Source organism: Vanellus vanellus (assembly GCF_965231255.1).
Source record: "Vanellus vanellus genome assembly, chromosome: 3".
In the NCBI taxonomy this organism is placed as follows: domain Eukaryota; kingdom Metazoa; phylum Chordata; class Aves; order Charadriiformes; family Charadriidae; genus Vanellus; species Vanellus vanellus.
The window spans coordinates 44678297-44693961 of record NC_138907.1 but is presented as its reverse complement, the minus strand read 5'-3'; the positions used below and the strand labels follow the sequence as shown (position 1 = coordinate 44693961).

At 38.6% G+C, this 15665-nt stretch overlaps 1 protein-coding gene across 1 annotated transcript in view; it reads right to left on the bottom strand.

Moving 5' to 3' along the window:
• Positions 1-15665, bottom strand: part of HEATR1 (HEAT repeat containing 1) — a 41482-nt gene that overhangs the window by 10138 nt on the left and 15679 nt on the right. Inside the window, exons 17-30 of the mRNA XM_082481398.1 lie at positions 14980-15163; positions 14565-14713; positions 10690-10882; positions 9981-10153; positions 9460-9627; positions 8383-8625; positions 7496-7627; positions 6982-7088; positions 5765-5908; positions 4892-5010; positions 4507-4628; positions 2934-3062; positions 1430-1660; positions 643-769 (exon numbers count right to left, since the gene is read on the bottom strand). Of these exons, the coding sequence (XP_082337524.1) occupies positions 643-769; positions 1430-1660; positions 2934-3062; positions 4507-4628; positions 4892-5010; positions 5765-5908; positions 6982-7088; positions 7496-7627; positions 8383-8625; positions 9460-9627; positions 9981-10153; positions 10690-10882; positions 14565-14713; positions 14980-15163 (2221 nt within the window). The remainder of the gene's footprint in view (positions 1-642; positions 770-1429; positions 1661-2933; positions 3063-4506; positions 4629-4891; positions 5011-5764; positions 5909-6981; positions 7089-7495; positions 7628-8382; positions 8626-9459; positions 9628-9980; positions 10154-10689; positions 10883-14564; positions 14714-14979; positions 15164-15665) is intronic.

The following is a 15665-nucleotide window of genomic DNA, read 5'->3' as shown; positions in this document are numbered from 1 at the left end:
CCAGTGCTCTTTGAAATAACGGACTGGAAAAGTATTAAAACACATTGTTTAATTATTGCTCTGTTATATTGTAGTAGAAAGAAATGAAACCTTAAAAAAAAACCAGAAATGACTGGTAGTCCCTGTGATCTTGTCTGCTATGAATAACAGCTTTTTATTTCAACTAAACAAGTTACTGTACCTTCTAAATGAGGACTAATGATTCTAAGTGCTCAAATTAATCTATAATTAAAAGGATTAAAACCCAAGTAATCACATATCTTAGCAATTTCATTAAAAAAAAGAAAAGTCATTAGAGTAATTCTGTATCCCTTAGTCTTCTGTCTAGAGGAGGAGTAGAGTCACAGAATGGTTTGGGTTGGAAGGGACCTTTAAAGGTTGTCTTGTCCAACCCTCCTCAATGAGCAGGGACATCCTCAACTACATCAGGTTGCTCAGAGCTCCATCCAGCCTGACCTGGAATGTTTCCAGGGATGGGGCATCTACCGCCTCTCTGGGCAGCCCGTGCCAGTGTTTCACCACCCTCACTGTAAAAAATTTCCTTAGATCCAGTCTAAATCTACCCTCTTTTAGTTTAAAACCATTACCCCTTGTCCCTTTGTTAGGAAGGTTTGCATGCATTTGGCTCTGTTTTGTGCTTACCTTCTTTGTTCTCTGGCAGCTCTGTCAAGTACTGGATTATTTTCATCATGCTCTGGAACTGAGATTGTACATTAAATTCGCAACAGATGGAAATCCAAAATTCAGTGTCTGCTTCCAAAACAGCATCCTGTTATGGTTTAGAAATAAAAAAAAATATTTCAAGAATTAAAAAAACTATTACTAATAATGATAAAAAGACTCAAAAAAATCCTCCAAGAGTTTGTGAGAATGCCATGGTAAACTGGATACTGCCAGGATTAACACCAAGTGTAACAGCAGCAAGCTCTTGGAAAGAACATAGTTCCAGAGGGTGTAGAAAGAGGTTAAATTGCTACAGCAAAGACTGCATCTTCTCACCAACATTCCTTTAATAATTCTTTTTGTTTTCTGCATAAACTGTGCTTTCACCTAATCCGAGAGACTGCCCACACAAAAACATAACAGGGTTTATCTTGGTCTGTACAGGAAGACCAGTATCAAGTTTCACAAACACAGTTAAGGAAAAAAAAAACAAAAAAACCTTCAAAAATATTGAAGCACTTCATAATTAAGATTATCAGCTCTTCAGGTCAAGCATGGCTGTACAATATGATCTCATTTAGTGTTCAGGCTCCAGGACAAAACAATATTGTACCTGCAATACCAATCGTAGTTGACATCACCATGAGGTTCTGCTATAGCACCAGCTCAGAGCTCACTACTTATTTTTGTGCAAGGTAAGTCCCTACGTTACACTTTCTTAAAGGCACCAAGAACATGAAAAAGGTGACCCCACTAGTCTTCTCACCTTGTCTGTGCTTGATGTAGCAGTCACAGTTTTGGTCACATACTGCTCAAAGAGCAGCACCAGGAGAACCCAGAGGAACCTATCTCCTCCCACCGTAGTGATCAGCTGGGCCAGGATAGGCAGGCGTCGGTGCTCCGGCACATGGGGCAAGGCATCCACAAACACACGAATGATCTTTATCACCACCTCTTCCACGGTCCCTGAGGACTCCGACAAATCACTGTCTTCAGCCTAAGTATAAACAGATACAGCAGTTCAAACAGATTATCACAGACGGGTAAAAGTTCTTTCTTGTAAATTCAGAAAATAAGAGAAAGCACTACATGCCTGATAACAGCATTACCAAAAGCGTAATCTCAAGGAAAATATAAGTGCTCCAAAACAAACAGTTTTCAATCACACAGTTCCTTTTCAATGTTTAAGGAAAATGCTCCAAATAAAATAAAAAAAAAAGAAAAAAAAAAGAAAAAGAAGTTACTTGGCATCACCTGAAACATGGACGTTTTCAAGGGAAAGCAATGCCACATCCTTCTGAAAACTTTGCCTGTAAGCCTGATAGTTAGGGTTTTGGATTCAAGGGCTAAGCAAAAATAATACAAGTAGGCTACATGATCTCAGGTACGTAACATTAGGCTTTCCCAACATACAATAACTGTGTGTGTCATAAACAATTTCTCACAGAAACTTGTGATGGCTGCTATTAAAGGTTTTAAATAAAAAAATAAAATTAAAAGAAAGAGACAGCAACTTGATTTCTCTAACAGAGATCTGCAAGAGGATGCTAAATGGGTATAAATATCATTAAAAAATGCACCAGGAAATACCCAGCCCATTGTAAGAAGAACAATTTTTTTTCCTAATTCATTTTTACGTAAGAAATTTATATGGCATTTTTCATGTTTAAATCCATGAATGACTCTAGAATTAAGATTTATTAGGTGCAAGTGAAATCTGACTGAAGAAAACATGTCCCCTTTGAAAAACAATTGTGTAGTTTTGTTTTGTCCAGGCAAACCCAAGAAAACCCACACAAACACCAGCTGGAAAAAGAAACGCTTTTCTCAAATATTTTACCTTTCTGCTTCCTTCACACCATGTCTACTATTCATATGACCATGACGTATTATTATAGGACTAATAACCTTCTTATTTCCAATGGTTCCTCTACTGAACTTGCCTGCTATTTTTATGATGAAGAACTTAAAGTATGTTTTCAGGTCCTCTTTAGGTACAGTTGTGATATTGTTTTGGCTAAACCATTTATAAAGTGCAGGAGCTCATAAGATTAAGAAGCAGCAGTCGTGCAATGAACTCACAGTTGGTCAGACGAGGAGTAGTCTGTTAATACAGTTACTATATGTAATTTACTATCTATCTAAAAATAACCCTAGAACAGGCTACAACTCATTCTACCACTGATATTCTAAAGCTTTTACTCTACTTAATTAATTAACCTTATTGCTCACTTTTTCTCTACTCCTTTCCACTAAGTAGACAAATTTACCTGTATAAGAGCAGGAATAACCATCTGCACCGTCTTATTAATTACTTGGAATGTGTAAGTATCATCCAGACGCAAGACATTTGCTCCCATGAATGTAAAAATGGGCATGATGTTGTGGAGAACTTTATCCTGGAAAAGAAGACAGATGAGATTAGTTTGCTTTTTGGACTGTGTTGCTCGACATATTATACCTTAAGGCATTCTCCTTCCTGCAAATGCCTCTAAATTCCCGTAAAAGAAAATGAGAATCATCAGTATCTTCCAAAATCTCCACTAACTATTTTAAAATGTATAGTGTCCCTTAAAGCTACTTACTATGTGATGGTTAGAGAAAGCAAGACACGCTTCTAAGCAAGTAATTAAAGAATGGAAATTGAGAGTTCGGTCTGATGAAATACCCTGTACTCTTCAACTCAGTGCCATCGTATATGACAAGCAAAATCAGCTACAGGGAGATTTGCAGAAGCATAAATATGAGTGTGGCACGTAGATTCCAGTGATTTTCAGTACCTTTCCCACCCACCCTTTTTATATTTGTAAAACATCTGCAACACCTACAGTCATACAATGGAAAGCAATCACACTCATTTGGCTTTTTGGGGGGGCAAGACTGTAATCACAGTAATTAATTTTAAGAGGGCTGGTTTAGAGGTGTCACCTAGTTCAAGAGTTAGTTTCCTAGATTTTGCCAGAACTTAGAACAAGAAGTTACAGCTACATTTCTCATTGAGTTTTAGTGAACTGAAGGAGTCTTTTAGATTTCAAAATAGAGATGAGACACATACAAAGTATTTCCTTGTATTCTGACCTTGAAAATCTTGGAAGAGCCAATATTAATGTAGAATAAAGGCTCAGCTCTACAGCAGGTAATGGCAGTAAGATGGTGACAAAGCAAAATAACCCCAACAATAAAAAAGACAAACCCTCCACAAGTTTGTCAAAAACATTCCAGTTTCGCCTTTTGGGAAAAACAGTATCTTTCCAAATGTGTGGAGAAAGTAAAGGTAAAGCTGTAAACTGAGTTTGATACATCTGGATATATTTTGCTGCTTTTGTAGTGTCAAAGCAAAAGAAGCTTACTTAGAAGAGCGAGCATACAGTCAAATTTCCATCCATAGATGAAAAGACCTGTTTCTCAGTCAATTAAAATCAGACCAACCTGGTTTTATCATCAACTACAATTACATTTCTCAGTGTTGTACAAGACAGGAACTTGTAAGAATACACTGCTATTGGACTAGAAGTTTTGTCTCAGGGGGAATGACGAAACAAGGCACCAGAACTTTGACCACAGCGGGAAGGCGAAGCGGGGCTGTTCTCAGAAAGCTTCTTCCAGTTCTAATAGGCTTCATTGTGAGTCGTAAATGACTAGTGACCAAAGCATCAAGGCAGAGGTTTGATTTCAAGTACAATGGAATAGAAAGCCCTAAAAGAGCCCTGTACATTTTGTCTCTTGCTCCTTTCAGAAAGTTTCTCCCCATAGAACAGCTCTATGTTCTTCACTCTTCCCGATATTTGGAACCTGAAGAGAAGAGCCGACACTTAACTTTCATAAATTTCAAGTAATACTTACAGGAAACATGCCAGCAACGGCACCAAGGAGAAGCAGTGCATGGTGGTGTGTCTGGGGCATTTTAGATATCCTGATGCACTGAACTATCAGTTCCACGTTGAATTTTTCTTTGTCAAGGATGTCTGCAAGGAAAAAATATTCACTTTAACGGTCAACGATGTAGGAATAAAAATAGTACACTCAAGCACTGGTTTCAATTTGCAGACCATACCTACGGGATCTACAAAAAACAATTAAGAAGACAAACTTGTATACCCCATAAAGAAGTCTATTTCTCCTTGACAACAATACAAGAATAGATTCAGAGAAGAAAAAAGTTAGAGGCCATTGCTTTAATCCTGTAGCGGTGAGAGAAGTACCAAGAAATGGGCCTGGAAATTTTTACCTGCTGGGATCTTGCTACCATCTGGAGACAATTTCTGACAGATGTTTAGCAGGCAGCTGAGGATTAGCTGCTTTGTATATTCCATGTTTTCTTCTTCTGATGCCATAGGTTCCAGGCAGCTGGAAAAATTTGAGAATTGAAGAAGACACAAAGGTAAGCGACCAAACTGCATTTTAAGATACAAATAAGAAACAGCAATCTTCATTCTACTGAAGTTCTAAATTGAGGCTTCTAAAAAGCCAAAAGTGTCTCTTCTTTTTTGTTTTCAAATGCATCAACTGGTCTAATAAAAGACATTTATCAAAGCACCGTCAGAGTATAAGATGATTACCCAAAATATGATTGCCAGTCTATATAAAGGCAAGTCATAAGGTAAAAATTAAATACCCAATCTATATGTAAACTTTTTAAAGTGCCTGGAGATAGGGCTAGCAGCAAAAGCGACAGTTTTCTTAGGTTGCATTCGATGAAGGCTGTTCCACAACATTTTGGGAGGAATTTTAAAGCTTAGAGTATTATTATAACAGCTCTGCAAAAGACACAAGTCCTGTGAATTGTGCCAGTTCTAACACAGGCGTCATCCTTCTTAGCAATCCCAAGCGCTCCACCTGAGAAACAAAGTCTTCACATAAGAAGCTATGGTCAGGTAAAAATCTTTAAAAGCCCATCACATTGTTTAAAGGGCAAACAAGTTGTAACAACTTCCCATTCCCCTCATCCGATTCACCTCAAAGAAGTTCAAGTAAAAAAGGCAAGCTAAGCTACAAAACATGGCAACAAAGCAGAGAGAAAGTAGCCCTTATTTTAACGCTTTCCAGTATCTGCTGCAGAGAAGAGTGCTCAAGGACTCCTGTGTCATGGAGGCAGGATTACCGGCTCAGCAGGTTGAAAAGCGCAGGTACCAACGCCTGCGGATGTCTAAGTTTCTTCTTATGCTGCAGTAATTCCAGAATAAGCATAACCCTCTGCCAGCTGAAATGGCTTGTTTCTGGCGCCAATTCTGCATCTTGAGGCTTTCTAAAAAATGAGATAAACAATCAGGATATACATCTGCAAAGAAAACAGTACAGTGTTTCGGGGAACAAATACATACATAAGTAAAAAAAGACAAGCTTTCTTTCACATCGGAATACCCTTTACTGCTTCTCCTCGGAGAGGTGACAACGTATGGGCTTTTGATTGAAGCAACACTGCATTTTAAACAGTCAACAGAAAATCCAGACCACAGTTGAAAAAACAAGCTAGTATAGCATGCCTTCTGTTTACACAAAAATTCTACACAATGAAGCAGACTTCTGTGGGGAAAAAAATAATAATCTATTACCAACTAACTGGCCAAATGATGATCTGTTTGCATCTTCGGAACTACTCGTTATCTATCCACTGACTATGCAGGCAACGGGTGTGCGTGCAAGCGTGTGTGTTTAAAAACTCTGATAGACACAGTTTACAGATGGATCAATCTAACGGGTGATGATTGTTAAATAAGGTCAAGTGAAGGAAAATAAGACCAGGTATTCTAGGTCAAACCAAGAAAACCAACTCAATATCCTTTTTCAACAATGGCTGACAGCTGATGCTTAAAGAAGAGAAGTAGTACAGTGGACAGACCAGCTCCTTCCTTATCAGAATGGAGAGAAGAAACAAGATGAAGAGCTCTAAAAATTAATGATGATATTAACATTTTAACTAAAAGAAAATACTGCTTTTCAGTAAACTGTCAGGAACATTCTGATGAGCATCTGTAGGCTTCAGCCATGGGTATGTAATTAGTCCGTACATCTTTATTACTAAATAAATTTAATACCTACAAAAATGAATCTTGTTCAACTGCGTTAAGCCAGATTCTGTAAGAGCCAATGTCCACATTAAATCGACTGGATTTTTTTTTTTTTTTAATTTTGACTATCGTTCCATCAGTTCTTGGAACAAGTTGGTTTTCTCCTGCCAAAAGTAGCCAAGTTATTTTGCTATGCAGGGGAAAAGAGGAAATACATGTTTATGCTTTCAATACAAACTACAAAATGTAGTAGAACAAGTGGCATTTTCAAATTGTACAGATAATATTTTTGGGTTTCTAGTTATTTTACCTCTGTTGCTGCATTTTCTGCCTTCTAGTTTGCTGAACAGTAGCCAGACTTTTGGTTTTCTCAGGAGGCTCCAGTTCTCCGACAATCTGCTCAGCATACACTGAAATCTGAAACAAAGAACAATAACGCAAGAACCAATGACCAATGTGCCATGTCACACATCTACGCCCCCTTCTTTTTTTAAAAACACATCCCTTTCATGCACATATGGGTATATAATCCACATATTCAAGTCATATCCCAGAAAATGAAAATCAGTGCAGCAGAAGTGACTTCTGCTCAATTCATTTCCATAGTATAGTAAATGACTGGTGCATGGCTTATAAAGAAATACCTTCTAGATGCAGCCATTTAACAAACTTTTCATGCCATTAACACAATTATACTATATGACAAATAGTTTCTGATTCCTTTCATGCCATGAATGATATAAACAAGTGCTACTGAATGTAGCAATACAGAACCACTGCAACAGGTTCGAACATATTTCCACGTCCTGCCGTTTACCACTTACCCCTTTAAACACACTGCTAATTGTCTGGGCACAAAGCGGGTTCTTACAGTTTAACAGTAAGTCAAACAATACTTTTAATAGCTTCTCTTGCACCGTCCCATCTGACACAGCTGCAAAGAACGGTTTCGTAATCTACAAAAGGGAAACAAAAAAAGGATGCAGAGAGCTCTACTGTAAGAGGGTAACAAAATCACAAGCTATGGAACTTAGTTTAGATTGCATATGACATACCCAATCACACACGCATGTTAGTATGAACATATATTGTAAAAATGTGCATATTAACTATGTATTTGTATATATCCAGCAGTCCTTAGATGCAAAGCACATACTTCTGAAATATCCCGATTCCTGACATTTTTCACACAGCTTGCCTGGTGGGGGGAATAAACTTGCTGTTGTCGGACTTTGGTTAAGTATATGCTAATACCTGGCTAATAGTTGGCCTGAATTTGTAGCCTCCTTCAAATGAGGCTATTTCTCACCTACTATATCTTTTTTGACAATTTTTCCTCAGAAGAAAAACATGAAGTAAAGCTCCTGCCTTACGGACAAAAACTAAGGAGAGTGGAACAGCAGCATCTGCAGGCAATGATACAGGTATTCATCTGCATGCAAATACAATGATATTTCTATTCTGTATTTGTCAAAAAGCAAAAATAAAGCAAGTACCAATTTCTCCTTTTGGTAATTCTAAGAGAGAAAGTTTTGCAGCCTGTTTAGATGTTTCAAAGACACTATGGAGACCTTGAAAACTTGTACGAAAAAAAAGACAGGTCAAAACCTATGGAATCCTTAACACAAGAAGACTCCTTGTAAAACCAATCCGAAACACTGCTCTTTGCTTTAAGCATAAAAATAAAATAAAATCTTTCAGAAAGCTATACCTGCCCAAGTGCTGTGATCTGAAAAGGTGGAATTTCTTCATAGATTTTCTTGGCAGCATGCAGACTTTTGATAAATAAGTCAAGACTCTGCTGGTTCTTGCACAAGAGGGCTGCTGAACATTCATTAAACTTTCCAAGGATGAGGTGCAGGAGAACAACTTCATCTTTCAACATTGCCTCAGGTTTCTTAAAGACCTTCTCCAGCAACCGGTCTAGTACAGGCAAGAGGTGAGAAAGAATCATCTGCAAACAGAGGAAATTCGTAAGAGTAGTTTTTATCCACTCTTATTTTAACAAACTTCCAATAGCACAGCTTCCTTTTCCCTCAACACCTCCTCTCGGGTAACACACTGCATACAGTATTTTATGCAACAGCTACTGAAGAGGAAGTACACAAGACTTATTGTGAGATTACATGAGTACATGCTCATCTGCTACATTGCTATTCTCCTTTGCAGAGTAGTATTTCATAATTACAATAGACAGAAACAAAGCAATCTTTTTTCACAAATTCATGACTGCTTTCTCCTACAAAACCCAGTTGCGGGCAAGAACGCTTATCCTCTATGCAGTTCACAATCCTTTCAAGACACATACAACTGAACAGAGCATAAAAATTCATAATATCATTCTTTTTTTGAACATTGAACTCGTGTATTTTCCAGCACTTAGAGAATTCTGAATATACTAGATAAGAGGTTAATACATACAAATAAAATTGATAGTACTACCTATTATGTTACAATTCTGTACAGAAAACTCTATATTCACTGATGTATAACCAAGGTAATAAATTTCTTCTGGAAACAGTCTTTTTCAGTAACATCAAGGGATTTTCCTTAAAACCTCCAGTGCAAAATTCTGTATCCCTTACATTCCCGGATGAAGCATGCAAATATTTTGTTTCATTAAATCACACTTTGCAGCACTACTGTGTATTATTAGAGGTGTCAACTTTAAGCCTAATACTCTAATACATTATGAATTTATTTAACAGCATTATTACAAAATGAAATTCGATTTCAGCATTTCAATCAAGTGCAGAACCCATAAAACAGCTAGAAAGGCTGCACTTACCTCACCATGGACTTCATGAAGAATTTTCATTAAGTTTCTTGCAATATATGATGGGAAAATAGGGTTCTGTACACAATCAAGTATGGTTTCCAAAGCTTCTGACAATTTTTTCTTCTGGGATTTCTGTTTTGTTTGTGTCTCAAGCTCCTCAAATAGACTTTCCATAATCTAGTTCATTAACAAAGCAAAAAATAAGTTCTTTCCCTGCAATAAAAATGCCTTAAACCAACATTTATTTAATGCTTTCGTAATAATGCAATCTAGATACAAATAGAATTCTTCATCTGTAAATAAACCACAAGTTAATACCTCTTATTTGACCATTTTTCTCAGTTTTCTGTATGTAATAAATCACTTGAATATTTTTATAGTCCTTTAAAAAAATAAAATAAAAAACCTCGTCTGATTTATTTAGTCTGATGTATACAAAGACAATGAACTTTCCCAGTTAAGTTGATTTTTTTCTGGAAAAGACGGGAGCTTACAGCAGCAGACAAAACTTGTATTAATAACAAAAATACCTGTGTTATGTATGTAGGGTCAGATATGATCTCTTCTGTCTTTTGCTCCAAATGCTGAAGAACAGGATGAAACAGAGACTCCTTTATTACTCTCAAGGAATGGAGGCAGTTGAGAGCAGCCCTTCGAACTTCACTCACAGGACTACCCAAGTTAATGAGCAAAGATATCACCACTGCAAAAACAGTGAGGGAAGGAAGGAGGAAAAGACAACAGAATACACTGAGCGGTCAGAATTTTACCATGTGTTTCTGAAGAGGCATCAGCATTACTTTGGAATTAAAAAGTCCTCTCTTTTCACTATAAACCTCTAGACTAGACAAAACTAATGCGAATCTCACAGATCCGTGGCTCCAAACTTCGTCGTCACAGTCCTTATATTTGTGCTTAAGCTCAGAGAGTTCATACATTGCTACTGACTGCCACATCCTTATGCTTCACAGAAAGTAAGGTGCTATAACTGACTTCTTCAGCATAGCAGAATGTTTCTTTAACACTTTTAATATTAAATAGAAGTGGTTTCACCTACTTCCAAGCTTGGGCTAGTAACAGCAGCAGTGAATCATCAAGGAAGAGCTGTCTCAGCCTAGTGCAGTTGAACATAAATGACTACAGATATCCTTCATGGTATAAAATATAGTAAAAGAGCACAAAATTAAAAATTACTGTGATCAGGCCTTAAGATGAGAGATAGATATTGTTTTACTTTACCTGGAGATGACGGCAATAGCAGCTGTTTCTTTTTTTGGTATGTCTGTGATTCAAGCAGTGCATAGCCAATATATAAAGCTTGAGTCTGTAGCATGGCATTGACTTCATAGTTCAGATGATTTGAAAGGTTATAACTGTAAGTCCATAAAATTGAAAGAAATTTGAAGAGAATCTCTGAATCTTTTAGATGTACCTTAAATTTAAAAAAAAAGAAGAAAAAAAGAGAAAAGCACTCATTTAATAACTTTACTTTGCAAACTACTACTCACAACATCTGATAAACTACTTAACTCAAAGGAGTACACAGAAAGAGAACTACAGAGTCAGAAACAGTGTCTTCTGGGAAGCAAAAGTTTTTGAGTAGATGCTTTTGGGTAAATAGTACTCGCATGTGTGTAAAAGTCCACATGTGGCTTAACAGCTGGCTTAGTTTAACAGAACTTGTAGCCAGTCTATAGCTATGTAAACACAAGGGATTTTTTTTTAATCATAACATACTGAAAACACATCCATATGCACATTTGTATAGTATGTCAATGGCACAAGAAAACTGTTATAATCTTCTGTTTTGTGTGGCAGAAATCTTAATATTAAAAGCACCCTACGTAATCCCTGACTTTTCCATCAGACAAACAAAGTGATTTTCAGAAACCTATAAACCAGTGTCTCAGAAGAGCTGGGCATCCTATTTCCTTGTACAGCATAGCTTTCTGTGCTGAATATTCACACTAAACTCTATTCTTAGAATTTGTCCCGGATTTGCTGTATAGGCTTTACCACAATAGAGCATGGACCAAAATTAACAAACTTTGAATCATACATGTATCACTGACAATCGCAGACAGAGGTCAGAGTGCCTTCTCCACCCTCAATAATAATAGCTGCTCCAAGAAAATACAATTCAGTTTTTCACACAACTACATCCAATTACCTCAACTTTGTTTTAGTTCCTCTCTGTCAAAATTTAATGAGGACAGCTCTGACTTTGAAGCAGTTACATTGTCTCCTAATAGTATCCCAAATCAATTTAAAGTTCTGGCTTACTACACGGTCTGGCAATAGCTAGCATGCTTTTTCTCTGCAAGATGCTCTCTGGAATCCTAAGAGGATCAAACAGGAGTGCACACTCAACATCCCACAGACTGAACACAGCCTGCCAGAACAATTCCTACAGTTTCTGACATACTCTTACCTATTCTCTTTTTCACATGTCCACCAAGATCTAGGTTCTAGTTATATTAACTGTGCTAGAGCTGGCAAAAATACCTTTCTTGTCCCTTTCAAGTGAGACACTCTCAAAATTAGCAGCACTCCACAAGTGAAAGAAGCAAATTATTACTGCAGCTGTTGCCTTCACTAGGTCCTAGGACATTACCAATCCCATTGCACAAATCTTCTGTAGTCCCTCCTTCCACCTTCTTCTCTTTTACTGTGCAGTATCACCCAGCTTGCTCAGTCAAAAATCTCACCAAAATAACATCCATCCTTCCAGTGGCCAGCAGGTCAAAGGAGGTCATTCTCCCCCTCTACTCTGCACTGGTGAGGCGTGAGGCCACAACTGGAATACTGTGTCCAGTTTTGGGCTCCCCAGTTCAAGAGGGACAGGGAACTGCTGGAGCGAGTCCAGCGAAGGGCAACTAAGATGATTAAGGGATTGGAGCACCTCCCTTATGAGGAAAGGCTGAGAGAGCTGGGACTCTTTAGCCTGGAGAAGAGAAGGCTGAGGGGAGACCTTATTATGGCGTACAAGTATCTAAAGGGTGGGCTGAAGGAGGATGGAGCCAGGCTTTTTTCAATGGTTCCCAGTGACAGGACGAGGGGCAATGGGCACAAGTTAGAACACAGGAAGTTCTGTTCAAATACACGGAAACACTTCTTTACGGTGAGGGTGACAGAGCACTGGCACAGGCTGCCCAGGGAGGTTGTGGAGTCCCCTTCCCTGGAGATTTTCAAGACGCACCTGGATGCAGTCCTGAGTAATGTGCTCTAGGCAATCCTGCTTTAGCAGGGGAGTTGGACTAGATGATCTCTAGAGGTCCCTCCCAACTCTGAAAATTCTGTGATTCCCTGCTGACAGCTTTTAAATAGCCAGGCACTGAATCAATCTCTAACAGCTCAGCCTCAGTACAATTTCACTAGACCTTGGAATGACTGACAATTAGACAAAGTTATATACAAGAATTAACATCAGAAACAAGTTTTGTTATTAAATCATTGCTATTCTTTCCTGCCTCTGTTTGTGGTTGTCGTGCTGTCCTTGATGAAACAGCATCAAATTCGAATAACAGTGGCTTTGTGTCAATTTACTCTTCACTGGGTAAAAAACTGGCTGGATGGCCGTGCCCAGAGAGTGGTGGTGAATGGAGTTAAATCCAGTTGGTGTCCAGTCACAAGTGGTGTCATCCAGGGCTTGGTGCTGGGGCCGGTTATCTTTAATATCTTTATCAATGATCTGGATGAGGGGATCGAATGCACCCTCATTAAGTTTGCAGATGACACTAAACTAGTCGGGTGTGTTGATCTGCTTGAGGGTAGGATGGCTCTACAGAGGGATCTGGACAGGCTGGACCGATGGGCTGAGACCAATGGTATGAGGTTCAACAAGACCAAGTGCCGGGTCCTGCACTTGGACCACAACAACCCCATGCAGCGCTACAGGCTTGGGGAAGAGTGTCTAGAAAGCTGCCTGACAGAGAAGGACCTGGGGGTGTTGGTGGACAGCCGGCTGAATATGAGCCAGCAGTGTGCCCAGGTGGCCAAGAAGGCCAACAGCATCCTGGCTTGTATCAGGAATAGTGTGGCCAGCAGGACTAGGGAAGTGATCATCCCTCTGTACTCGGTACTGGTGAGGCCCCACTTCAAGTACAGTGTTCAGTTTTGGGCCCCTCACTACAAGAACGACATTGAGGTGTTGGAGCATGTCCAGAAGGCTACAAAGCTGGTGAGGGGTCTGGAGGACAAATCTTATGAGGAATGACTGAGGGAACTGGGGTTGTTTAGCCTGGAGGACACTAAGGGGAGACCTTATCACCCTCTACAACTACCTGAAAGGAGGTTGTAGGGAGATGGGGGCTGACCTCTTCTCCCTGATGATGTGACAGGACAAGAGGAAATGGGTTCAAGTTATGTCAGGGGAGGTTTAGATTGGATATTAGGAAACATTTTTTAACTGAAAGGGTTATTAAACATTGGAATAGGCTGCCCAGGGATGTGGTGGATTTGCCATCCCTGAAGGTGTTTAAAAAAAGGGTAGATGTGGTACTTAGGGACATGGTTTAGAAGTGGTTTTGTCAGGGTAGGCTAATGGTTGGACTTGATGATCTTAAAGGTCCCTTCCAACCTCAGCAATTCTATGATTCTATGAATTACTTGCTTCTCTTTTCCTCAGAATATACAATTATTATTTCCTGTCACCTAAAAATCCAGACTGCCAAAATCCCTTATTCTCTTCACAAAAAATGTATCACCTGATGCGGTTGAGAAGACATGAGATGATGTTATAAGGAAACGTGCAATGTCTTCTAGAAGTTTTCTTTTCAATTTTTCTATTTAAAAACCAACAAATTGTATGGAGCAACTTTGCTCCCAGATAGGACCAAACCTTTTAGCTCAAACTTCAAGCTCTTGACCTTGTCCTGCAAATTTTGTTTTCAGCTTTGCCTCAACTGGTCCATTTGTTGTTTTTTTACTTTAGTTTTCTATTATTACGTTTAATTAGGGTTAACTAATAAGCTGAAGCTTAGACTTTCATCTGCTCACAGTACTAGTGTGCCACAAGCAGTGTTGCATGATCAGTTCTCCATTTTTCTCAGTTTTCCTTAACTGCATAACAGTTGATGACTAATAATTCAGAGCAACAAAAGCAAAAATAATACCTTGAGTAAGAGATTCATCAATGCTCTGTACTGAACAGCACAGCTTCCCTCGCTAGCTCCACAGACAAGTAGGTCAAATAGCCCCAAAAGGAGGTGCAGGTAGTCTTGGCTATCTTGATTCAGAGATTCAGGATTCCACCAAGTTTCCTCTAAAAAAACACAGGTTATAAAGGAGACACAGTGGATGCAAATGAAAACTTCAGAAACCAAGGGAAAACAGAAACAGTTAAAAGAAGACAATACATTCAGCTGATTTCATGTTCACAAGTAAGTAATCTTTACAGATCTCAATAACAACACAGGAAGGTTAGGGGAAGCAAGGGTGGCTTGTTTCCAACAACTTCTGAAGACAAAAAAATTAACCTTCCCTCTTCACTTCACTGATATAAAAGACAGTCAAAACCTTAACACCTACCTTTTGAAAAGGACAGAGGAGGTTTTAGGCCATTAATGAAGTTTTTCAACAAGAACAGGAACATAGCTGACTCCTCTGCATGAGCTGTCTGATCACTATTCAGCTTTTCTATACATGCAGTCAACAAGTCATCAGGCAGCAAAGTTTCCTCTACTGTTTCAACAGACCAATTTAGGGGGGTTTCCTGTGAAGGAAAATTCATTTTAATGTATACTGTCACAATTTCAACCAACAGAAGACAGAAATTTAGCACTAAAATCAGCAATACTTAATTTCCAGTCTCAAAAGAGGCATCCTTACGAAGTGAATTACATTTCTGATTTTACACTTAAACTTGCATCTGCAGTTTTAAAACCTATGCCAGCTCTTACTGCCATAATTAACAGTGTACATAAGTGAGGTAACAGAAGAATAAAAGACCAATCTCTCTAAAATATATCTTCAAAGGGATTAGGAGTTACAGCATTTTTTGGGCATTCAGTTTAATCGTTTCATTTAGCTCTCTTCCAGAAACATAATCCATAACTTACAGATATTTGTATATATAAAAACTATTTAATGGAATAATCTGAGGTCAGAATAACTAATTACCATGTATTGCTATGTGCGTGCGAGGGGGTGCACACACAGAAACACAGCCCTGCTCACATGGGTTTCTTGCACACTAAAAAAAGAACAAACTGTCT